Source organism: Chiloscyllium plagiosum, chromosome 3 (genome assembly GCF_004010195.1).
Source record: "Chiloscyllium plagiosum isolate BGI_BamShark_2017 chromosome 3, ASM401019v2, whole genome shotgun sequence".
Lineage (NCBI taxonomy): Eukaryota > Metazoa > Chordata > Chondrichthyes > Orectolobiformes > Hemiscylliidae > Chiloscyllium > Chiloscyllium plagiosum.
The window spans coordinates 117,577,275-117,604,035 of NC_057712.1; the positions used below are offsets into that span (position 1 = coordinate 117,577,275).

A 26,761-nucleotide genomic window follows, 5' to 3' on the forward strand; every position below is an offset into this window, starting at 1 on the left:
TGATATGAAGATTGGTGGAGTTGTGGATAGTGAGGAGGGCTCTTGTTGGCTGCAAAGGGACTTGGATATGATGCAGAGCTGGGCTGAGGAGTGGCAGATGGAGTTCAACCCTGCCAAGTGTGAGGTTGTCCATTTTGGAAAGACAAATAAGAATGCGGAATACAGGGTTAATGGTAGGGTTCTTAGTCAGGTGGAGGAACAGAGGGATCTTGGGGTCTATGTACATAGTTCTTTGAAGGTTGCCACTCAGGTGGATAGAGTTTGTAAGAGGGCCTATGGAGTATTATCGTTCATTAGCAGAGGGATTGAATTCAAGAGTCGTGAAGTGATGTTGCAGCTGTACAGGACTTTGGTTAGGCCACAGTTGGAGTACTGTGTGCAGTTCTGGTCGCCTCACTTTAGGAAAGATGTGGAAGCTTTGGAGAGGGTGCAGAGAAGATTTACCAGGATGTTGCCTGGAATGGAGAATAGGTCGTACGAGGATAGGTTGAGAGTGCTAGACTTTTTCTCGTTGGAACGGCGAAGGATGAGGGGTGACTTGATCGAGGTTTATAAGATGATCAGAGGAATAGATAGAGTAGACAGTCAGAAACTTTTTCCCTGGGTACAACAGAGTGTTACAAGGGGACATAAATTTAAGGTGAAGGGTGGAAGGTATAGGGGAGATGTCAGGGGTGGGTTCTTTACCCAGAGAGTGGTGGGGACATGGAATGCGCTGCCTGTGGGAGTGGCAGAGTCAGAATCATTGGTGACCTTTTAAGCGGCAATTGGATAGGTACATGGATGGGTGCTTAAGCTAGGACAAATGTTCGGCACAACATCGTGGGCCGAAGGGCCTGTTCTGTGCTGTATTGTTCTATGTTCTATTTATTTGCTTTTCAGCAGGGATCTGGCTATATACTCTGGGAGAACTCCTCCCTGTCGTGGACAGATTCTTTGCAATAAGTTGACAACTTTATTTCTTCAAAGAAAAAAGCACTAATTCTTCTTGAAAGAGACAACAGGGTTTTGAGGTACAGTGGTTGTTGAATCCAAAAGAACAGGAAGTTCAAAGTTTCAAATTTGTGTAAATAAACAATTTTTGTGCATGTTTTCTGCTTTGTGACTCCATTCTGATAGAAAAAGCCACTGTATAAAATTTGCCCATGTGTCTAGCTACTGCCTTCTTTGTCCCCTTTCTTCCCTGCTGTTTTGAGTTTCTGTTTTCAGTATAATGTAGAGTCTGCCCCACTCTTAGTCTTAGACATCCTTCAGTAATAGGCACTATGTACAAGTTACTTTCATAAAGGATCATAATGATTGGAATCACATACACGGTCTCCACCATCTCTTTTCCATTGCAATGATATAGCATGCCCCTTATTTTATTTTCTGTTATGTCCTAAGTCCCAATGTTTAATGGAAGACAGTCTGAGGATTCCCGACCTCAACCATGACAGAGAAACCAAAAGGATTCAGTTTTAAAACTAGTTTTTTGCCACTTATTTTTGTCACTACATACCACAATTTGTCCAACAGGTTTGTATCATCAAAGGGCTTGTCACAACTCCTCAGGAAAAATTTATCCTGCCCCTCTATGTCCCCAACTGCTGAGTCTCCTGCAGACCATTTTGGTTTATGTTTCATTTTCAGTGTTACCACTGCAAACTCTGAACTTGCAACTCTTATAAAATGGGTCAGGTCGGGTTCCTTCATGGTTTAGACTTCACCCTGCTTCCTTGCACACCCACTATTTTCTAAGTGTTCGTATCCTCTGAATGTCTTGTAAGTACTTTCATTTTTATATTGCTTTACTAACTGAACTGATTAGCAATGAGAAGAAATTAATCATGTACTCTCCTTTGGCCAGTTAACAGGCTTTCTTCAGCTTCTGCATGGGCTTTCCCATTCTGCGGTTTAGTGCCTTGAAGACTGTCTGTTGGACTTCACTTTCAGTATTTTCTGCACCTCTGGGTGGATTGCTGGCCTGGCCTTTTTGCTTTGCTGTCACTGAGCTTCAGTTCAGGCTCTGATCGCCTGCCTCTGGTTGTGTGGGTCTCATTATCAATGTCACCATGTAGTAATGTGAGATCCACTGTCTTGTCAGTGAACAGACTCAGGCTTTATTGAGCATAAAATACAGAGGACAAATTCCTACAGACCCAGGCTTCAGTTCTCTGTAATCTGATGTTACAATGATAGAATTCCATTTACAAATGCTTAGCAACTACAGTTAAAGTCAAGGTTTGATCCCTTTGCTTTGCGATTACTTATGAGCAGACAAGCTTTATTTCATTACATAGGTGTATCACTTTTCATTTGTACTTTATTCTTGTCTTTACATTGTTTAAACCCCTTGAAACTGGTAAACATTTGTCCACTGGCCAATTTAACACCAGAGTTTAAAGGTTAGACGTCTTGCAGAATAAATATTTTGTGCTGCAAAACCTCATAACAGTACTTAGCAATATTTTGAGGGATGTAACCACCTCTGATCATTGTGGTTCATGGTCCTATGCAGCATAATCCTGCACACATATGTTTAGATTTCATGATTTCCACACTGAAACCCATGACATTTCTGAAACCTGACCTGCTAAACCTCAAATGGCACTGATCATTATGTGATAAGTTTTAAGGTTGCAACTTAAAGCTATCATAAATCAAATCTGTATTGAGCAGGATATAACCTTACATATATTCCAGACAGTCCGGGGCTGGGGGGTGTGTGTGTGTGCATGTGTGTTTGTCGATATGAGTGGGGTGAGGCAATAAGTGCTTTAGCAAGCCATCTCCTGTTATTTCACAGTCTGTATAAGCATTAGTGACTAATCTTTCACATAGAATCTGTCATCAAGAGATGAAGACAAATGGGCCTTGACTGTGGAATCACTCCTCCTTCAACCACTAATAATCCAGTGGTTAGCACTGCTGCCTCACAGCGCCAGAGACCCGGGTTCAATTCCCTCCTCAGGCGACTCTCTGTATGGAGTTTGCACATTCTCCCCGTGCCTGCGTGGGTTTCCTCCGGGTGCTTCGGTTTCCTCCCAAAAATGTGCAGGTTAGATGAATTGGCCTGGCTAAATTGCTCATGGTGTTAGGTGAAGGGGTAAATGTAGGGGAATGGGTCTGGGTGGGTTACGCTTCGGCGGGTCAGTGTGGACTTGTTGAGCTGAAGGGCCTGATTCCACTCTGTAAGGAAGTAATCTAAAAAAAAGTAAAGTAATCTAATAAAAGTATCTCAGAGGGAAGAACCCAACAATCATTGATTTGTTTCCTATTCTGGCCGTGCCTCTTGTTTTCAGGCTGTCAGAGGGGTTGCAGAACTGATCCTGTGCCAACTCTTCTCTTTCTCTGTTACTGTAGTGCCTGTACTTTGCTGGTTGTCAAGTATTTTTGAACATTCTGATTAGGTCATAAAAGGTGTAACATAAATGCAAGCTCTTTCACACTCTGGACTGGGTGAAGGAGAATTAGTGATTCCTGCTGGAGACATGTTGACTGCTTGAGCTTGTCTTTTAGATGAGGTGTTGATGGCATAGGTCTACAGCATCACTCAAAAAGAGTTAGTGAGTTCACCCAGTGCACTGTCAACATTTACGTCACTATCAAAACTTCCCATTTTCACCCCCTCTCTGCCCAAATAAATGAATTATCCGGGGCGTTTAGCTTCTTATGATATATGGCATCTAACTGTCTGCAAATCGACTGCCACCTTTGTCTGGAAAACAGAACTAAATGCGAGTCGGAAGCGATTTATTGCCCACTATTGAGAGATCCAGGTCCATACAAATTTACTTCTTTGAATCAATTTTCTAAGATCACTAGATTTATGCTGTCCACATTTGTGTTTTGTAACTTGTCAGCAGACTTGCAGGAATGCTGTCCACAGATCTGGCACTGGGCTACAGAAGACAGTTCGAACAGCATTCAAGAAGGGGGAGCTCTTGAAAACTAAAATAGGCTGCTAACACACACTTTCTGGGCTGAGCCAGGGGTGGCACAGTGGCTCAGTGGTTAGCACTGCTGCCTCACAGCACCAGAGACCCGGTTTCAATTCCCGCCTCAGGCAACTGTCTGTGTGGAATTTGCACATTCTCCCCGTGTCTGCGTGGGTTTCCTCTGGGTGCTTCGGTTTCCTCCCACAGTCCAAAGATGTGCAGGTTAGGTGAATTGGCCATGCTAAATTGCCTGTAGTGTTAGGTGAAGGGGTAAATGTAGGGGAATGGGTCTGGGTGGGTTGCTTTTCGGAGGGTCGGTGTGGACTTGTTGGGCCAAAGGGCCTGTTTCCACACTGTAAGTAATCTAATCTGATCTAAATCTAATAAAAAGCCACTTGGACCTAAACACAGCGGGGTTTTCCAGGGCTGCAGAACTGCGACCCAACATAAGATCAAAGAAAATTTCCTAACTAGGCTCAGTCAGGGCTATTCAACCTGAGAGAACCCACATTCCAATGAAGGTATACAACCCTCAAGAGTTAAACCATCTGTTCTTTCTTGTACTAAACAAACTTGAAAATGGCTCAATTTATTATCCCAATTAACACAGTGACTGCATTATAATTAATGTGCCATGATGAAGATGCCCTTGAGATTTTTATTTTTCTTAAAAACTGTCTATCACTTAATTAACTACCAGCATCAAATAAATTGCGTGCTTCACGACTCAGCCAGCTCCTGTTGTCAGCACAAAGATTGTAATCTGTGAGTCACTGGAGACTCATTAACTTGGGACATTGCTTTTGCATGAATTCACTCTACAGTCTCCCTCGCCTGTATCCAGCCAGAGTGAAATCACGTTTACAGCCCATCTGCATGCTATATGAAGAAAAACTGCCATCCCACATCAATAAAACCAGCACTGTTTAGAAGTCAAGGTTTTAACAGCTGTTCGCAACTTGGTGTCACAAACCAATTATTTAACTAGTAATGCTTGCTGACTCATTAAGCAATGTATCTCTTTTTATAAAGCACTTGAAATAGAATCTCAGCGAGAGGATTGATGGATGCAGGTGGCTCTGCAAACTCCTGGATATTTTTTTCTCCCACGACTCCCCTCCATTTCTTTGGCCTCTGACCTAGTCTAAATTTGAATTCTATTTTACTGCTTAAGAGGTGAATAGGATCTTCTGGGCAATAAACTGGGTTAGCAATGAGCACTTAAATGTGTCAGCCACTTAATGCAATACTCAGTAACAATGCTGCCTGCTGATAACATGAAACCTGATGGTGACCAGCTGAATTATTCCTTATATAATAACGCTCACTAACAACATCAGAGGTTGTAAACCATCCCGAGACCATTAGACATAGGACTGGACGTAGGTAAAAACAATGACTGCAGATACTGGAAACCAGATTCTGGATCAGTGGTGCTGGAAGAGCACAGCAGTTCAGGCAGCATCCAAGGCTGTTACTGATTCCTGATGAAAGGCTTTTGCCCGAAACGTCGATTTCGCTGCCCATAGGAGTAGATGTAGACCATTCAAGCCCATTGGGTGTGCTCTGCCATTCAATGAGATCTTGGCTGATAGAATTATAGAAATGTACAGAGCGGAAACAGACCCTTCAGTCCAACTTGTCCATGCTGATCAGATATCGATTCCCATTTGCCAGCATTTGGCACGTATCCCTCCAAACCCTTCCTATTCATATACTCATCTGAATGCCTTTTAACTGCTGTCATTGTACCTGCCTCCACCACCTCTTTTGGCAGCTCATTCATACAGACACCACCCTTTGCGTGAAAAAGATGTCCCTCAGGTCCCTTTCAAATCTTTTCCCTCTCACCCTAAACCTATGTCCTCCAGAGTCATAGAGATGTACAGCACGGAAACAGACCCTTCGGTCCAACTCATCCATTCCAACCAGATATCCCAACCCAAACTAGTCCCACCTGCCAGCACCCGGCCCCTATCCCTCCAAACCCTTCCTATTCATATACTCATCCAAATGCCTTTTAAATGTTGCAATCGTACTAGCCCCCACCACTCCCTCTGGCAGCTCATTCTATACAAGTAGCACCCTCTGTGTGAAAACGTTGCCCCTTAGGTCCCTTTTATATCTTTCCCCTCTCACCCTAAACCTATGCACTCTAGTTCTGGACTCCCCCAAACCAGGGAAAAGACTTTGTTTATTTATCCTATCCATGCCCCTCATGATTTTATAAACTTCTATAAATTCACCCCCTCAGCCACGATGCTCCAGGGATAACAGCCCCAACCTGTTTGGCCTCTCCGTATAGCTCAAATTCTCCAACCCTGGCAACGTCCTTGTAAATCTTTTCTGAACCCTTTCAGGTTTCACATCATCTTTCCGATAGGAAGGAGACCAAAATTGCATGCAATATTCCAACAGGCCCATCTGATCAAGATCCCGTTGTAATCTGAGGTAACTTTCTTCGCTGTCCACTACACCTCCAATTTTGGTGTCATCAACAAACTTACAGCTCTGCCCTCATCAATCCTCTTTGTTACCTCTTCAAAAAACTCAATCCAGTTTGTGAAACCTCGCATAAAGCCACGTTGACTATCCCTAATCAGTCCTTGCCTTTCCAAATACATGTACATCCTGTCCCTCAGGATTCCCTCCAACAACTTGCCCACCACCGATGTCAGGCTCACCAGTCTATAGTTCACTGGCTTGTCCTTACTACCTTTCTTAAACAGTGGCACCACGTTAGCCAACCTCCAGTCTTCAGGTACCTCACCTGTGACTATTGATGATACAAATATCTCAGTAATAGGCACAGCAATCACTTTCCTAGCCTCCCACAGAGTTCTAGGGTACATCTGATCACGTCCTGGGGATTTACCCACATTTATGCGTTTTAAGACATCCAGCACTTCCTCTTCTTTTTCAAGATGTCACCATCTATATCCCAACATTTGTATCTTCCATATCCTTTTCCACAGTAAATACTGATGAAAAATACTCGTTTAGTATCTCCCCCATCTCTTGCGGCTCAACACACAGGCCGCTTTGCTGATCTTTGTGCGGCCCTATTCTCTCCCTAGTTACCCGTTTGGTACCCTTTAGCTTTGGACTCCCCCACCCTCAGGAAAAGACCTTGGGCAATCACCCTATTTGTGGCCTCATATTTTTATAAACCTCTATAAGATCAGCCCTCAGCCTTGCAACACTACAGGGGAAAAAAGTCCCAGCCTATTTGGCCTCTCCTTATAGCTCAAACCCTCCAGAACTGGCAACATCCTTGTAGATCTTTTCTGCACTCTATCAAGTTTAACAACATCCTTTCTATAGAAGGGCGACCAGAATTATATGCAGTATTTCAAAAGTGGCTTCACTAATGTCTTGTACAGCCGCAACATGACCTTCAACATGACCTTCAAACATTGACCTTTATTGGTCAATGCATTGACCAATAAAGGCAAGCTTACCAAATGGCTTCTTCACTATTCTGTCTACCTGCAACTCCACTTTCAAGGAACTATGAACCTGCACCTCAAGGTCTCATTGTTTGGCAACATGCCCCAGGACCCTACCATTAATTGTAAAAGCCGTGCCCCAATTTGCCTTACCGAAATGCAATACCTCATATTTATCTAAATTAAACTCCATCTGCCATTCCTCAGCCCATTGGCTCATCTGATCAAGGTCCCATTGTGGTGTGAGATAACCTCCCTCACGTCTTCATTGATCTTGATAATCTAAGAAATTCCTCCTCATCTCTGTCTTAAATGTGCAACCCCTTATTCTGAGATTGTGCCATCTTGTCCTATGCTTTGCCACAAGGGGAAACAACCTCTTCACATGCATCTTGTCAATTCTCTAAGAATCTTTTATGTTTCAATAAGGACACTTCTTATTCTTCCAAGTTCCAATTGGTACAGACGCATCTACTCAATCTCTTCTCGTAAATTATTTCCACCATACCCGGTCTCAGCCTGTTAAACCATCTCTGGATTGCCTCCATTAGCAGATTAACTTTCCTTAGATAAGGGGCCCAACACTGTTTACATTATTTCAGATTTATATTGTTTTAGCAAAGCCACCTTACTTTCATGCTCCATCGCCTTTGATTTAAAGTCGAACATTCTATTTGGCATCTCTCTTGACCATTGAACTTGGATGCTAGATTTTTGTGATCAATGCATGAGGACTCCCAAATCCTTTTGTGCTATTATTTCCTGCAGTCTTTCCTGATTTTGGTCCTCTTATTTGAGGAAAGATATAGTGGCATCGGAGGCATTTCAGAGGAGGTTCACTAGATTTATCCCAGAGATGAGAGGTTTGTTGTATTGAACAGTTGGCACTTATCCCTCCAAACCCTTCCTATTCATTTATCCATCTGGATGCCTTTTAAATGCTGTCATTGTACCAGCATCCACCACCTCCTCTAGCAGCTCATTCCATACATGCACCACCCTTTGTATAAAAAACATGCCCCTCAGATCCCTCTCACCTTAAACCAGAGAGATTGACTAGTTTAGAGCTGAAAATGTGTTGCTGGAAAAGCGCAGCAGGTCAGGCAGCATCCAAGGAGCAGGAGAATCGATGTTTCGGGCATGACTTTCGGGCATGACCTACTGCACTTTTCCAACAACACATTTTCAGCTCTGATCTCCAGCATCTGCAGTCCTCACTTTCTCGTAGAAGATTGAATAGTTTAGCCCTATACTCTCTGGAATTTAGAACAATGAGGGGATATGATAAAAGGTATGGATAAAATAGTCATGGAGCAGATGCTTCCTATTGTGGGGCATTCTAGGATGAGAGATAATTAACTTAGGATAAGGGGTAACAAATTTAAAACAGAGTTGAGGAGAAACTACTTCTCCCAAAGCATTGTGAATCCGTGGAATTCGCTACCCCAAAGTGGATGCTGGGATAGAGTAAATTTAAGGAGGAGTTAGATAGTTTTAATTGGTAATGTGTTGAAGGGATATGGAAAAAAAACAGGAAAATGGGAGTGAAGAGCTTATCAGCCATGATCGAATGGTGGAGCAGGCTCGATGGGCTGAAAGGCCTAATTTTGCCAAATTATCTTATGAACTGATGAACTATAAAACCATAAGACATAAACATAGGAGCATAAATTCAGCCCTTCGAGTCTGCTCTGCCATTCAATCATGGCTGTTAAGTTTCTCAACCCCATTCTCCCACTTTCTCCCCTTAACCCTTGATCCCCTTTACAGTCAAGAACCTATCTATCTCCATCTTAAATACATTCAATGACCTGGCCTCCACAGCCTTCTGTGGCAGTGAATTCCAGATTCATCACTCTCTGTCTGAAGAGGTTTCTCCTTATTTCTGTTATAAAAGGTCTTCCCTCCACACTAAGGCTGTGCCCTCAGCTTTTGGTCTCTCCTACCAATGGAAACATCTTCCCAACATCCACTCTGTCCAGGCCATTCATTATTCAGCTCTTTTCTTCCTGCCAAAGTGCATAACTTCACATTTTCCACATTCTGTTCCATCTGCCTAGTCTTCGTCCAGTCTCTGTATCCCTTTGCAGACTCTTTCTGTCATTCTCACTACATGCCTTTTCATCAATTTTAAGTCATCTGGAAACATGGTTACATACTGATCACCTAGGGCCCAACACAGGAGCATTATTAAACAATGTTTAAGTATTCTGCCATATGAAAGGATATTAGGGTAAGTAATCAAAAGCTTTGTCACAGGAAGTGGGAAAGAGAAGAGACTTAGGGTCTAAATATCTGAATGCTCAATTGCCAGTACAGAATGATGAAAATTGGGGGTCTGCAGGATACCAATATTGGAGGAGTACCACTAACAAAAATTAATTATGTGAAGTGGTCTGAAATATGTTGGCAAATCTTGTTCCTCGAGAGCGTTCCTTCGCTAGCCCAGAGTTCTTTTCTCTTTATTCTGTAATTTTAGCAAAGGAGTATGATTGTTGTGGTGTATCTGTTTCTGTATGTGTATTAGATTTAGCAAATGTGGGGAATTACACCCAGCCCCAGCGGAGAGCTAAAGTGTACTTGTTTAAAAACAAATTACATATTTCTCTCCATAAAATTGGCATTCCAGAGTCTCTCAAGGGCAATTAGCAAGGGGCAAGAAATGCTGGCCCAGCCAAGAACACCACATCCCACGAGTCAATAAATAAAAACTTGAGTGAGTGAAGAAATTGCACAGCAGGAGCTACTGCGCTTTTCCAGCAACACATTTTTAAGCTCTGATCTCCAGCATCTGCAGTCCTCACTTTCTCCTGAGTGAGGAAATTGCCTAGAATTTCCATTGGGATTCCGAACCCTGTCTATAATGTTAGTCCATGATCATCAGAACCCTGGAGAAATGACACAAATGCCTGTTCATAACCTTTCTCCAGAGATTGTTTTCAAGTTGTAGCCAAGATTTTGGGGAACTGCATCCCTTTTAAACCCTGGGAGATTGAGACGTGACCTTATAGGAGTTTATAAAATCATGAGTGGCATAGATAAGGTGAATAGCATAGGTCTTTTCCCTAAGGTGGGGCAGTTCAAAACTAAGGGGCACATTTTTAAGGTGAGAGGAGGAAAATTTAAAAAGGACATGGGGACAACCACTGAGACTGGTTATAGTATGGAATGAACTGCCAGAGGAAGTGGTGGATGCAGCTACAATTACAATGTTTAAAAGACATGTGCATAAACACATGAATGGGAAAGGTTTGGAGGGATATGGGCCAAACCCAGGCAGGTGGGACTAGCTTAGTTTGGGAACACAGTCAGTGTGGACTAGTTGTTTCCATGCTGTATGACTCCATGATTATATGACTCTGAAAAAGAATGTTTCCAGGATGTTAAGGGATAGTTTAACACTGTGAACTCTGTTTTGTAGAGTAGGATGGCCACTATTCATTATTTTGTTTGCTTTTAGGTCTCTAATGTCTCTTACAACATTTTGAGTCTTTGTGTAAATATATTACTGAATAGTCTTAGATAGTGAGTGCTGTAGGTTACCAAATAGTCCACGTTCAATGAGTTGCCATTTATATTTTTTTTGAAGATATAAATTTTAGAAGTAGCAAGTGGAACATGAAAAATAAGAAAAAGTCAAAAGATGTACGGTACGTAGTTCAGTCTGTCAGTTCTGAAATGTTGGAAGTGCTATTGCGTGAGTTCAGGGCCGGAATTATCATCTGCGCAGCAGGTTCCCATCCACGTTGCATCTTATGTTTGAAACACTTCCAAAAGGAATTAAAAACTTTGTTGGTGATGCTCCTCTGTAATAACACACAAACCCCAAACCTCTCCCCTTCCCATCATGACTGAATCAGGAGTACAAGAACTCTGGAAATGGAAAAGTATATCTTGTTTGGGAAAATGCACAGTGGAAAATAACAAAAACAGAAGTTGCTGGAAAAATTCAGCAGGTCTGGCAGCATCTGTGAAAAGAAATCAGAGTTAATGTTTCAGATCCAGTGACCCCTTCTCAGAACTGATGGTAACTAGGAAAATGTTGGTTTATATGCAGAAGATAGGCTGGGGGTAGGGGGTAGGGGCTAGGGAGTAAGGGCGAGGGAGTAAATGATAGGTGAGGATAGAGCCCAAAGAGAGAGAAGAACAATTGGATAGACAAAAGAGTTGATAATGATCTGGCTAGGAAGGTGAATAGCTGTTAATGGAGATTGTTGGTGGCTAACTTAGTTGGTGGCTTAATAGATTGTGTTGCTGTGGAGGTGCTGGTGTTGAACTGGGGTGGACAAAGTTAAAAATCACACAACACTAGGTTATAGTCCTGATCAAGGGCTTTAGCCCGAAATGTCAATTTTCCTACTTCTACGATGCTGCCTGACCTGCTGTGCTTTTCCAGCACCACTCTCATCTTGACTTTAATCTCCAGCATCTGCAGTATCCATCTCTGCCTACCAGGTTATAGTCCAACAAATTTATTTGGATGTACAAGCTTTTGGAACGCTGCTCCTTCATCAGGTAGCTAGTGTGACAGGATCATAGGGCAAGAAATTATAGTAAAAGATCAAAGTGTCATCGAAGTGATGTGATGTATTGAACAAACCTAGATTGCTGTTAAGTCTTTAATCACTTAGATGGGGATGCAGGTTTCGATTGATTAAAATATAAATCCCAGAACTTCTTTCAAGATGCAGACCCGAGATACCTTAAGATTTTATAAAAAAAAAGGTGACATTTCAGCTCAGAAAAGAGATAGTGTGTAATGGCAGACTGTGATAACAAGGCCTGGTGTGTGGGGTAGGGAGCTAGGACATTGGAGAGTTCAGGTCCTAAAATTATTGAACTTGATATTGAGTCTAGAGGACTGCAGGGTCCCCACACGGAAAAGGAGGTGCTGTTCTTCCAGCTTGCACTGAGCTTCGCTGGAGCACTACAGCAGGCCTGAGACAGAGATGTTGGCCATGGAATAGGATGGTGTGTTAAAGTTGGAAGGAAACTGGAAGCTCAGGGTCTTTTCTGCAGGCAGAACATTCTGTGAAGTGGTCACCCAGTCAATGCTTTGTTTTCCCAATGTAGAAAATACCACATTGTGAGCAGCGAATGAATAGACTAGATTTTGGGAACTGCAGTTAAAGTGCTGCTTCAGCTGGAAGGGGAAAAATAAGTTGGGTGAGACAAGAGAAGAGCAAAAATTAAATATGATATTGGATGTGTAGCCAGTGACCATGGGGTGAATTTTAAAATTGCTTTCTACAGCCATGAAGCTGGTGCTTCAGACTGCTTGCTCCCACAGTAAATATACCATCTTCATGTTTCAAATACGGATACGTTACGGGAACTTCACACTCGGATAGTGAGCTGAAAATATGCCCCTGCTAATGTGAAGCCAAACCATATAGTCTTGTTACACATTCAAACTCTGCCCCCCAAGTTTCTGTCTTCCCTATTGGAAATGGGAACAGCTGTAACATAGAGTATACAGCACAGCAGCTCGCCATTCACTCCTACTGGGTCTATGCCAATATCTTGATTCTCTCTCACCTTATTTTATCTCAGCAATTCATCAATATACATGAATGTGAATTTTCAAGAAAGAAATAACTTGCATTTTTATTGTATCTTCCACAATCTCAAGGTCTCCTACAGTGCTTCATGATTAGTGTATGACTGTTTGATGTATTGTAGTTAGAAACTGTAGCTGCTAATTTGTGCACACTAAATTGCCGCTAATAGCAATGTCATAATGACTAAATATTAGTGATGTTATTGGATAGATAAATATTTGCCTCCATAATTGAATTAAGAAAACAAAATTATTGCAAGTATTTAGTAACACATGATTAATTTGTTTCAGTATTTGATTCTGAAAAAGTGACAACGCACCCTTATTTTATTTTGTCTGCTTTCAGACCTGTTCCTTTTAGACATTGGCATGATATTGTTAAGTAAACATGATAGAAATAGCTTGCATTTATCCACAATTATAGAAAAAATCTGAAAGGAAGTAATTAGCTCACAGCAGACCTATATGTGAACTCCATTTTCCTGCCTTTGATTGCTGTCCTTTGATACCCTTACCTAGCAGAATTCTGTCAATCCTGTCTCCAGTTGTTCCACAACCTTTTGGGGAAAGGGATTCCAGTTTTCTGTAGCATACTACTGTATCACATCCTGAGGATATTCCAATGCTCCAAGTTTTAAAATCGATGGTGCTTTGAACAGTGAATAAACTTCTGCAAGCAATCTTTATATATAAAAGGTAAATGTTGTGTTGCTCTGTTATCAAGCTGCTGTTTGGGCACACTCTTCTGACGCTTGGGTCAACCGCAACTTCACTTGATGGGGTGAGACTTTAGGCATATTCTAGAGGGCTTGTCATCACCTGCATGGGGAGAGCTGTGGTCTTTTATCAGGGGATCCCACAGTCCTGCCTCTCTGCTTCCAAGATGTCCTACTGACACTATAAATCTGATCTGCTTTAACTCGCCTGAGCCATGCTTTCCAAGAAAGAATTCAGTGAAATCACATCATAAATCGCTGATTTCCTTTCACACTTCATTTGTTTTTTGTTCAGATTGTAAGGTATGTTGAGAAGATATTGTACGCCATTGCTTAGCAAGTGAAAGCAACACATTGTGTATGCAGAGCCTGCGAGGATGAAGAGGCTAGAGCAAAACAGGCAAAAGGTTGATTTGATTTGATTTATTATTGTCACTTGTACCGAGATACAGGGAAAAGTATCAATTTGCGTATTAACCAGACAAATCATACCTTATGTAAGTACATCAGGGTTATAGAACAGAATGCAGAATATAGTGTTATATAGCTACAGGGAAGGTACAGAGAAAGACCAACTCTAACACATTCATAAGTCTGATAATAGCAGGGAAGAACATGTTCTTAAATCTGTTGATATGTATTTTCAAACTTTTGTATCTTCTGCCCGATGGAATGTGGTGGGACGGTCTATGTTGGCTGCTTTCCCAAGACAGCAGGAAGTGTAGATGGAGTCAATGGAAGGAAGGCTGGTTTTCATGGTGGACTGGGCTGCGTTCACAATTCTCTGCAATTTCTTACGGTCTTGGGCAGAGCATTTGCCATACCAAACTGTGATGCATCCGATATAACGCTTTCTATAAAAATTGGTAAATTTATTGTGGACATGCTGAATTTCCTGAGTCTTCAAAGAAGTAGAGATACTGGTGTGCTTTCTTAACTGTAGCATTGATGTGTAAGGGTCACGATAAATTGGTGATACTTACTCCGAGGAACCTGTTGAACCACCTCCACCTCAGCACCATTGATACAGACAGGGGTGTGTCCTCTTCTCTCCTTCCTGAATCAATGACCAATTGTGGTGTCATCAACCAATTTATCAATGGAGTTTGAGCTGAATTTAGCCACACAATCTTGAGTGTGGCAACAGTGAGAGAAAGGAAAGTTGTAGAGGCTGAAGCAGTGGATAATGCCAAAATGCAAGAAGAACCAGATCTACAAATAGAAACCAAGACACTTTAAGGAAACGTTCATCTGTGATAATAATCAGAAATACCAGTCATGGAATATGATATTGGCAGTAAGTCTGAGGTATGTGGTCCAAAAAGATTGGAATAAAAAGTCACTTTCAATGTGTTATGTAAATGAGAAAGTGCAATTGCCTCCTTTAAGTGAGCTACCGGGAACGACAACAGATATTGCTTTCAACACTGATATTCAAGATTGTGAACAAACATTTTGGAAATATGCATGTATGTTAATTTTGGTTTTGAGGAATTCGCAAGCAATACTGTGGATCTCGAGAATGATTAATAGTTACCATACAGTAAAAATTGTAAATCAGGTTAGAGGTAAGTGAATCAGATGAAGGTTTTTGATTAGAATAATTTTCTGTGAACTTGGGTGTTTGTGTTTTGTATTTGTGGATCAAGATTGTTACAGTAATTAAAATAATTGTGTGAAAGGAGTTAAAGGAATGTTGAACAAAATCTGTTGGCCATTCAATTCATGTGCCTGAAGGTTGCCAGTCTCAGCTCATTGCATCATAAGCCTTTTTTTCACAAGTTATTTTAAATTTTCAATTGTTTATGTCCTGGACATAGGAAAGCTACTACATTACTACTGACCTTCAACCACTGATCTCCTACAGATAGCAGTGAAATCAATGTGAAAATTAGCATATTTCACAGCGTAGGCACATATGCAATACTAAAGGGAATAGACCATACAGCTCCTCATGTCTACTTCCCCCATTCAGTATGATCATAGCTGATTAGATTAGATTAGATTAGATTCCCTACAGTGTGGAAACAGGCCCTTCGGCCTAACTAGTCCACACCAAACCTCCGAAGAGCAACCCACCCAGACCTATTCCACTACTTTCATCCCTGACTAATGCGCCTAACACTACGGGCAAGTTAGAATGGCCAATTCATCTAACCTGCACATCTTTGGACTGTGGGAGGAAACCGGAGCACCTGGAGGAAACCCACGCAGACACGGGGAGAATGTGCAAACTCCACACGGACAGTTGCCCGAGCTGGGAATTGAATCTGGGTCTCTGGCACTGTGAAGCAGCAGTGCTAACCACTGAATCACCGTGCCGCCCATCATTGATGTAAAGACCACTTCCCTGCCCTATCCTCATAAGTCTTCATACCATTCGAGTCTAAATATCTATTGATCTCAGTCGTGAATGTACTCAAAGTAAAATATCCACAGACAGTTGGAGTGCAAACATCAAATCTTAAGCACATTATTCCAGGTGTGATCTTACTATTGCACTATTGCAGAAACATGTCCTTACAATCCATATTGTAGAAAAGGCTACTACACTATCAGCATTATAAATGCATGTCCCTTTAATGGTAAACCAACCTGGTTCCACAGTTGATTTAGAGCAAGTCATGCTCATTGGATAATGATAAAGAAGTGTGCAATAACATCTCTGAACCAGTTGTTTAGAAAATATGGTGAGGTGGTAGCCCAGGTTCAAATCCCACCTCATTTAGAGAAATGAAATAACATCTCTGATTAGAAAATGTCTGGTGCAGTGGAAGCGGGCTATCATCAGTGGTGCTGTTTAGACCCACCTTCTCAGAAGTATATAAGAACATCTCTGAACAGGTTGAGTAAAAATATAAGATTTGGGATATCCGTCTTCCACTTTATTTTAATTTAATCCCCTCCCTTATTCCCTCCCCCTTTGTTTTGTTTTTGTTGCAGTGCCCCTAGTGGGTACTGCTTATAATTGTCCCCTTAGTAACATGGCTGATTTGGTGGTGGTTTATGTATTTAAAAAAGCTAGGTTATTATTAGTTGTTTATCAAATCAATACACCTGAACTCTTAGAGCTTTTGTGGCACAGTGGTAGTGACCCTACCTCTGAGGCAGAAAGCCAAGATTGAGATCCAATCTGCTCCAGAGATGTATCATAACATGTCTGAACAAGTTGAATGTAAAAATAGACCTGTTGATGGCTACCTTCTTCATGCTCTTTGGGGTTTGTTATTCCCAATTGCTTGCCTCTCTTCTGTAGCTACATTTGTGTCCAGGTGTCTTTGGAGAGGGACCATGTGGTATCCACCAGTCCACTTGAAGTTTTCAGAAAAAGAGAGGTGGCTACTGCAGGGGCTGGTGTGCATTATCTTCCACTCTTAACACTATTTTGAATTTGTTCCCTTATTTCCCCACTTTTTGGATTTTCTTGTTATTTTCGCACTGCTCCTGTGGGTAATGTTTGTAATTTATAAGTTGTTCATTGGATGTAAAATAAAAGACAAAAAGAATGAACCGGAATTTTCCCTCGTGGTGAGTTTAGTTCTGGACAGGGCAAAAGTCTGGAAGAGAAAGATGGAGACTGGTGTTCATTAAATTATAGATTTACAATTAAGCCCTTGTAAATATCTGAAAGCCTTTGGCTGTCAAACATAACATATGGCCGTCAGCCTGCTAAGCACATACATGCCATTAGGCATTTTAATTGAATGTTCTCCAGTAAGTCCTCACTTAACATTGTAGCTTAGCTTCTGAAAAAGCAATGTTAACTGAACAATGTTAAGGAAATATGATTATCTCATTGCAAACAATGCAAAGTGAGGTTTTGCAAGCCAAAGAAAAATAAAATGTTAAACTTTGCACATTTATATTGCTAAATTACTATACTTGAATTGAAGTAACTTCCAAATAACATGAATTTAAGAAGTAAAATAAGTACAGTTTGCTGTTTCTACTTACCTCCCACTCACCACTCCTTCATGCCTCTGCTCTTCTCTGTCTCAGCCCTCTGACTTAGTGCTGCTGGTGCTCCCTGACTCTCTCTCTCTCTGCTCTCCAACCTTCCACTGGCCAGTACTCCTGCTTGCCAAACTTGATTTCCGTCAACTCTTCTGCTTGTGAATTCTCCCACTTGCCAATTCTCCTGATCACTGACCCTCTTCTTGGCCACACCTCAATCTGACCTTTCCTCTTCTGAGCACACGCCATGAATGAGGCATCGGATGATAACGGTGAGAGTCAGATGGAGAGCAGCTTTGAGTTACAGGGATCAGCTGGCGAAGTGACGAATGGAAAGGTTGAGCTGCAAGAGGGTCAGCCAAAACGAGGCAGACAGCAGAAGGGCCAGTGACTAGGAAGATCAGTCAGCAAGAGGGTTGGTCAGTGGGGTTGGAAAGTTGGTGGGAATGGAGAGATGAATGGTTCAGCAAATGGCAGAGGCCATTACAAAACAGTGCCTCGTAATGCATTCTCAGCATGAAACAACGTTGATGCAAATCTACAAAGCTAAACCACAAGTAACACTCCCATTAAAAACATGATATTAACTTGGACTACCTTAAAACAGGGTAATCTAATGCAAAAAAAACCCCAAACAACTGCTGATGCTGGAAATCAGAAACAAAAACAGAAATTATTGGAAAAACTCAGTAGGTCTGGCAGCAACTGTGGAGAGAATGAAGAGTCACTGGACCTGAAATGCTAACTCTGTTTTCTGTCCATAATGCTGCCAGACCTGCTGAGTTTTTCCAACAATTTCTGATTTCCAGCATCAGCAGTTGTTTGGGGGTTTTTTTGCATTAGATTAACCTGTTTTAAGGCATTCTAAGTTAATGTCATCTTTTTAATGGGAGTGTTATTTGCAGTTTAGCTTTGTAGATTTGCATCAACGTTGCTTCATGTTGAGAATGCATTATGCAGCACTGCCATTTGCTGAACCATTTATCACTCCACCCCCACCTCTCCCCTACTGGCCAACCCTCTTGCTGGCTGGCCCTCCTAGTCACTGACCCTTGCGCTGTCTGCCTCCTTTTGGCTGACCCTCTTACAGGTCAACCTTTTCATTTGCCACTTCTGTGGACATAAAACAGAGTTAGCATTTCAGGTCCAGTGACTTTCCTTCATTCTGTCCCATTCTGTCCACAGATGCTGCCAGATCTGCTGAAAATTTCCAGCAATTTCTGTTTTATAACCTAAAGCAAAGATTTACTGAATCTCCTTATTTGATTTGTATTTTATGTGCATGAACTCCCAAATCTTTATGAAGAACAACATTTAATAGTTTCCCACCTTTTAAAAATAATTCTGATTTTCTATTTCTCATGTGATACGCCATCTGCCACCTCTTGTCTACTCAATGTAATAATCCTTTAGCAGCTCTTATTTTTTCACTTAGCTTTTTATCATGAACAAACTCCTTTCATCTATTATAAATTGGAAACAGTTGAGATCCTAACACTGATTCTTGTGATACCCACTGTCAACCTGAAAATTATCCTTTTATTTCTACTTCATTCTGTCTTTAATCAATGTTCTGCCCATGATACTTACCATATTAGCCCCATGAGTGTTTATCTAAAAAAAAAGGCCATTTGAAATTCCAAATAAACCATATCCATGGTTTCTTCTTATCTGCCCTGTTTAGTTACGTTCTGAAAAAACTGTAGTTATTTGGTCAAACTTCATTTCCCTCTAAAAATCAGTGTTGATTCTGCCTTATATGATGATTTTCTAAGCTCCTGGCACTTCCTTGTTGATGGATTCCATCATTTTCCTAACGCTTGATGTCAGGCCAACCAACATGCAGCTTCTTATTTTTTTCGCCCTCCTGAATGATCAATACTTTCCTCGATAACTATTGCAATCATCACCAGAGACTTCCTTTGTACTTGATCCATTCCACTGGCCAATTAAAGCTCTACACAAACAGCAGCCTGATAATTGTGGATTTAAATAAAGCTCCAAGCCCCTTTCCAGTATTGATATTTTAAACAAATTACCATGCACCTCCTTGTTTTATCGTGACACCGTGACGGAATGAGCAAACATCACAAGACAATAGAATTGTACTTGACCAATGTCCAATTTGTTGCCACCAACCTTTGCATTCACGTTTTTCTCAAGGTAATTTGCTACTTTGGATAAACCAATGCTGTTCCGTAAAATAATCTGTAAGTATCAGAAATTCTTATCAATGGTTGTACAGTGTACCAGCAGATTGAATCTCTGATAAAGTACAAATAGCAAATACTTTTCACATTTCTGTAAGTTATTGCAACTGGTTTTGATTTATTTTCTAAAAACAAGTTTTTCCAATTCTTTGAGGAAGGAGACTTGCCTCAGAAAAATCATGCCCTTTAGTTGGTGAGTACTTTTGTTGTAGTCTTTGTAGTATTATAGAATTTGTAATCGTTACAAGATAAGGATTGTACTAGTCACATGGCAAATCTATTCATGAAGATTCTCACTCAAAGACAGCTCATAGAATCTTTGAAAAAGTTCACCAACTTGCTCAAAGTGATGAACACATTGAAGATGTCACAGCACAAGCTTTTAGTCTGTACTCTCTTAGATAAACCGTGCTGTTCAGGATCATGAAGTACAACATTCAACAATTAATAAAATAAATCTTCCATTTCCATATGTCTTTCTCATTTCATGCATTTTGATTATTTTCTGTTAACTGCACAATTGACGTGTTCTCAATAAAAATCTACAAAGCTGCCTCTGGAGCCCCGTTTCTGTAATTATTAATTTGCTAATTCTAACCCTATTAGTGTAAGTTTGTCTCCAGAGATGTCTAGTTGAGTGTACTGACCAAGCAGGCCTGTGTGTCTGAGGCCTCATTAGATAAAGACATTTCTCCCAAAGGACTGGAAGACAACAAAGCAGCATGCAGCATAGACATCTGTGTGTGAATTTTCTCACTGCACCTACAGTCCATCACAGTCACATTGTTATTGTTTTGCACAGTCTCTCATTCCACTTTTCAATATTAGCACCAGAAGTGACTTTTGAATGCATGGGAATTGCACAGACAAGAAAAGCGGATGAGTCAATGTGTCTCATAGAAAATATAGCAGCTAAAACAACTGAACCTTTGAAGCTGAGCAACTATGAGTTGAAAAAGCCCTCTGATCCGTAAGTGAGAAAAGCAATGACTAACTAACGGAAGAATGTATATTAAGCAAAGAAGGTTGTTGTAAAAGAACAGATCCATTCTACTGGTTTCTGACCTTACTCAGCCTTAGCTTTTTGGATGAGTCCTTTGAAGTTTACTGGAGACTGCATTTGCTTGCTTTTAATGGTGCATTTCAGTTCTCTATAGTGGTGTGCATCAATCTCCTAGAAACATAATCAAAGGACAGTGTTTGAGTTTGTGTGAGAGGTTGAGAGAAAGCAAATTTAGGGCATTGCCAATCAATATCATGGCCCCATGTACAAAGGGAAATTTGAGCTAAAAGCAAAAATTGTTGAAAATACAGACCAAGTTTATCATCACCCATAAGAGTAGAAGGGACAGGTTAATATTTCAGGAAGAACCACTTTTCAGAGGATTTCTTCCTACTGCTACATTTCATGAAATCATGAGAATGTGCTTTACAAACTAGGCTATGATTTTGCTATACTTCCCACACACAGGAAACCTGAGCTCAAATGATTTTATTTTCAGATGATGGCAAACCTGTATTTTCTTATGTCAGAAAGCTGACAGATAAGAATTGTGATGTTTGGTTGGTGCTTGTTAAGTTGCAAATCACATAATGTTTAAAGGCTTAGTTTTGCAGTAATGTGATGATGGTTATGAATTATTGTATATTTGCTGTATGATATGGACAATTTACCCCTTTCAATGATCTGTAAGAGGTTCAAATCACTAACTGGAGGAAGGTAAATGATTCAAAGGTATGACAGGGTCTAATGTTGAATATGTCCTTGAGTAGCTTCAGAATGGCACAGAATCATAATCATAATCAGATCATCTGAATAGTTTTGAAATAAACCAGAATACGTCATGGAAATTGCAAATTGAGAAGGTCTTATGGTAGAATTGCATGAATTTCAGTAATAGCTGCACAAGACTGGATGTGTGTGCTGGGAAGTAACAACATATGAAGCAGACCATTATAACAATGTTGTCAGGTTTAATGCAATAGTTACAGCAGAATTATTGGTAGAAAAACCAATGTGTGTACAGTTTCCAAGTGTAGTAAATATCCACATTCTTCTATTTGCTGTCACAGAATATCTGTAACATGAAATGTAACAAAATGCAATTTCACAAGAAACCCTGTAGTATCTTTCCCATTAAATTGTTATAGCTAATGAGTATCAACTTGTTCCTCCTAAGCCATGAATGCTATCACAATCATGCTTGATTCTGCCCTTAGTTTCCATTGTCAGCTAGAACGTGTCACATATGCACCTTACCTAGTTAGAGCAGTATTCTCCAATCTAACATGAGTCAACTCTGCTGGTTCAAATTACTGGTTCCACCAGCAGCTATATTTTCCAGTTTAGTTCGATATTGATTTCTTCTCCATTCTAATGTCCTGACTTGCTGGGTAAGGTTGCAAGAGTGCAGGAAAGCTGCTGCAATCTAATGGAAATTCCCATTCTCCATGTGTGAGCTAAAACTGTGTTCATCAATAGAATTATCTGAACATTAGAAGTGGAGGGGGACAGAATCCATGACTATCCTTAAATGATGTGGAGGTGCTGGTGTTAAACTGTGGTGGACAAAGTCAGAAGTCACACGACAGCAGGTAATCGTCAAACAGGTTTATTTGAAATCACAGGCTTTCAAACTGCTGTTCCTTTGTCAGGTGACTTTGTCACTTCATCTGATGAAGGAGCAGTGCTCTGAAAGCTTATGAATTCAAATAAACCTGCTGGGCAATAAACTGGTGTCGTGTGACTTCTAACGTTATCGTTAAATACATTAGATGTCAGCTAGAAATGGAAATCTACCCAACTGTAATGTATGTTTGAGATGAACTAACTCAGCACAAACCCATGACATTTCCTGGCTAATTTGGCTCAGTAATGCATATAGTGGCATCTTTACTGTCCTACCACTGCAAGGATTCTAACAGCCAGTCCCACATCCTCCTGCTAAATATTAACTGTCATATACAGTTCATTAGAAAGTAACAACTTTGAAGTTCCCACTACAGTTAGTTTTAAGCACCACTGTATCCTTCTTAAACATTAGACAATTTGTCTTTAATTTGAATGTATTTTACAGCATCATTCCATAAATTACAGTATTCATTACCTGTTTATCCTGACATCTGTATCCAGCTTAGAATTGATAATGTTTATTATCTGTTTGCTGTATTGTAAGACATTTAAAATTGATTTTTTTTGGACGGCTAAGATGACCAAATTCTGGGATAGTGATTTGTGCTGAGGTAGAGCATTCTGGAAGCATTATCAGAATCAAGTTGCCAGCAGACACACACTTTGCAGCAGAAGTCACAGAATATTATCAGAAATGGGACCTTGGCTACATTTTCTCCGAGTTAGATATTGGCAGTTTATGCTGCCCTTCACTAATATGTCCTACTTGAAACTGTCTAACTTACCAATGAACCACAACTACACCAGGATAACAATAAAAGCCATTTATTCATTATTTAAGCTGATATAGGAATATGATAAATAATATAGCTAACAATTTTGTAAACGCTGCTCCTTCATCAGATAGCTATACCTGATGAAGGAGCAGAGTTCCAAAAGTTAGTGCTTCCAAATAGAACTGTTGGACTCTAGCCTGGTGTTGGTGATTTTTAACTTTGTCCACCCCAGTCCAACACCAGCTCCTCCACATCAAAAGTTAACTAAAGCATTCTTTAACAAAACAAAAAGGGAACAGGATTATTCAATTATTCAGGTAAACAGTTCCTGTCCTTCACACAGAACAAAATGAAGCACAAACTCATTGGATGACCTATTACAAGACAGATATGGATGAGGAATTCCATTTACTGTTCTTAACCCATTCAGACAGAGAAATTTTAATGACTGTAGCTTCCCCTCCCCCCAAAAAAAAGACATGCGGCTTCATCCAAACAGAATTTAGCAGTATTTCTTAAATAGTTCCCTATCCTACAATATTTAGAAATTTAATCTGCAACTAAAGTTGTGGCCTCTATTTTTCTCTCACAAGGTCTGGTCCAAGCATCCTTTTTCTCTCTGTGTTGCCCACTTAAAAGTGATGGATTCTGTTTTTTTTTTGTCATGACTTTGATTTTTGTTCTTTTAAAGCTGTTGTTTTCTCAATTCCTAGCAGAGAACCTTTATTTACAAAACAGTGTATTGGGCTCAGTGTTTGCACATATCAGCCACCTGTACCAGTTTGTCCCATGGTTTCAAATTTTGGAACTTTTGTGTTTGATTTTTAAATTATAGTACTGATGCAAATTTGGGGGAAATCAACATTATCAATAATATAACAGGAAGTGTTTTCACTGTTCTGTATTTAAATGATGAAACATTGTTCAATCAGATTTAGTTTTAAATATAGAAATAGCTTAGATTTTTTTTCTTTAATATAGAAAGTATATTTAAAATGTTTCATTTTATATCATATTTTGGCACAAAGTGCACCACCTAATGAACTGGCTTTTTTTTTAAAAAAAGAATGTGCTCATTAAATTTGTAAGCATTTAATGGTTTTACACAGACACAGACAGTCGCAGGTGTAAGGTTTGATTTCTATGTATTTTCACTGTAAAACTACACAATCTTAGAATAATAAAGAGATGAAATCTTAGCCAGAAATCTAAGCCCTCTGCGCAGTGTATTAGGACATTTTAATAAGTTTCCCTTTCGGAGATTTTTAATTTATCTGTGGGCAATTTGATTTATTTTGTTTCTGAAATGCATCTGAGCAGTTGTGTGTCACTTTCTTAACCAGTCCCGACGCCGACTGTGTGTCGAGGTTTAGAGGGCGGTATCCGAGTGTAGCTCGATTTTAATAGCTTGTCTAGCCGATGTTTGGAAGGTATTTTGTTGCATTACTGTGACTGTGGCTGCATGACACCCGAGAGCGGTTCATAATCATGTGTAATATCAACGGCCCACAATTTACAATCTCGCCGCTCGGAGATTGTAAAGTACCTGGTCCCGGCGCTTTGTTTTTTGTCCTAAACCCCAGGTGAATCGGGCTGGTTTCTGCTCGTTCGATCAGAAACAAATCAAACCTCGCTCTTCGGAGTGAAAGAAAAACGAGAACGATAGTTACAGCGAGAACATTGATGCCAATTCGGAGAGTATTTTAAACAGCTGATTAACCATGATCCGAATCATTTCGAAAGGACCTACCCACACGATCATTCTAAGACTAAACAGCGCTTGTATAAAACACACTCAACATAAAGCAGTGGAGGCAGCCGGTCTCACTGGTAGCTTTGATCATATATATTTATGTTAACACGTTCATTAAGTTGTGTTTCAGAACTTCACCCTCGCGGTGACGATCATAAACTCATAATCCGTGCTCTCTAGTTTAAGGTGAGGGTGGGGAATCGCCGCTGAGATCACGGGTAAGTTTTTTTTTCCCGGCGCTGATGTGTGACCCTCAGCTCTGGGAAGTGGGTGATGGCACTCGGGGGGGGGGGTGGGTTTGAGGCCGGGGAATGAGACAGACGCGAGGAATGAGCCCGCTAAAGAAATGCCACTGCTCCAAAACCGAAACGAAAATTCCACATTACCATGAGCTCCTTTAGGGATACCAGATGGTTTATGTTCTCCGTCTCTAACGAACATCATTCTCAGGGTCAGGTTATTTGCTGTTTTTGAAAGTTGTTTCGAAGAGAGTTTATTCGGGGGGGGTCTCTTGTTTCTCCTTTCCTGATTAATCTTCCCCGCTCCCCCCCCCCCCCTTTGTCTTTCTCTTGTGACCCTCTGTTTTGTTCTCCCACCCACCCACCTACCCCCAGCTAACTGAACTGTGTCGCTCGGTGAAGGAAGATGCTTTGACCGTGCTCTCAGCTTTCAACATCCCCAGCGCCACCATCCACGCTCCGATCGCCGGCATCGCCAACCCCCGGGCCACTTGGGCATTTTACACTCAACCTCAGGCCAAAGCAACGCTCTCCGCCCGGGCCAAACTGTAAAGGACCGCACTGTGCCAAGCCCACCTTTTTCTACACAGAGGATCCCTCACCCACCTCACCATCAGTGTTCATTAAAATAAACTGTAATATGTTCATGTTATTAACGATCAAGATGCCATGAAATCGGTTGATTCCACCTCCGCAACCCCTTATTTTCCAGAAACCATTCTTATTGGAATTGTATTTTTGTGATATAATGGGAAACAAAAATAAATGCTAAAATAAACACGTTTTCATTCCAAAGTGCCTGTGTATGTTTTTTTTATGTGGAGGAGAGTGGGGTAGACAAAGTTAGAAATCACTCAACTTTGTTTAAGAAAACCTGTTGGACTCTAACTTGGGGTTGTGTGATTTCTAACTCTGTGTTTTGTTGTTCTCGAGCCCCTGGCACGGAGCCTCTGTTATCGTGCGGGTTTTGACTTTGCTGGTTCGTGTGGGTGGACATTTGTTACTTTCACACTTGATTACTATCTCTTTCAGACCGAAATTGTCCTTCTTCACCATCAGTCCCTGAGCACGGCTCGCGCGGAACCGAGGTACAATTGAAGGGAAAGTCTGTGTGTGTGTGTGTTTGGAGGGTGGGAGAGTAATCGGAGCGCTGCAAATTGATTTATTTAAAATAATCTCTAATTTGAAAATGAAACTTGCGGTTTTTATTCACTTATCGTTCAGGGGTGTATATAATCTAAAGACATGCGGGTACACACTTTCCAACTCTGTTCTTGGTTGTTGTCGAATTAGACCCATACTGCTAACTCTTGATTCGGGTTTTGCCGCTGTTTGTACAATATTGTCCTAAGCGCTTTAAATCCCCAGTTAATGCCGAACGACAAATAAATTTCACGTTTATTTCATCTGCAAATTCTTCCTTACAATAACCAAAGCAATGTGGTTGTTGAATAATGCTTCCAGCCCGTGTAAGGACAGACTCCAAATGTGCTCTACAATTTTAATAAATCGAACCGAATTCGTCTGCCACACCATGTATTGACATGGACGT

The 26,761-nt window shown here is 40.8% G+C and overlaps 2 protein-coding genes across 2 annotated transcripts in view; both read left to right on the top strand.

Moving 5' to 3' along the window:
- acoxl (acyl-CoA oxidase-like) overlaps window positions 1-26,004 on the top strand; it is a 390,645-nt gene extending 364,641 nt beyond the window's left edge. The window contains exon 19 of the mRNA XM_043687180.1: window positions 25,585-26,004. Coding sequence (XP_043543115.1) covers window positions 25,585-25,761 — 177 coding nt within the window. The 3' untranslated portion in view covers window positions 25,762-26,004. The remainder of the gene's footprint in view (window positions 1-25,584) is intronic.
- A 277-nt stretch (window positions 26,005-26,281) lies between these two features.
- LOC122548469 (bcl-2-like protein 11) overlaps window positions 26,282-26,761 on the top strand; it is a 52,014-nt gene continuing 51,534 nt past the window's right edge. The window contains exon 1 of the mRNA XM_043687182.1: window positions 26,282-26,297. The gene's annotated coding sequence lies outside the window, so the exon portion shown is untranslated. The remainder of the gene's footprint in view (window positions 26,298-26,761) is intronic.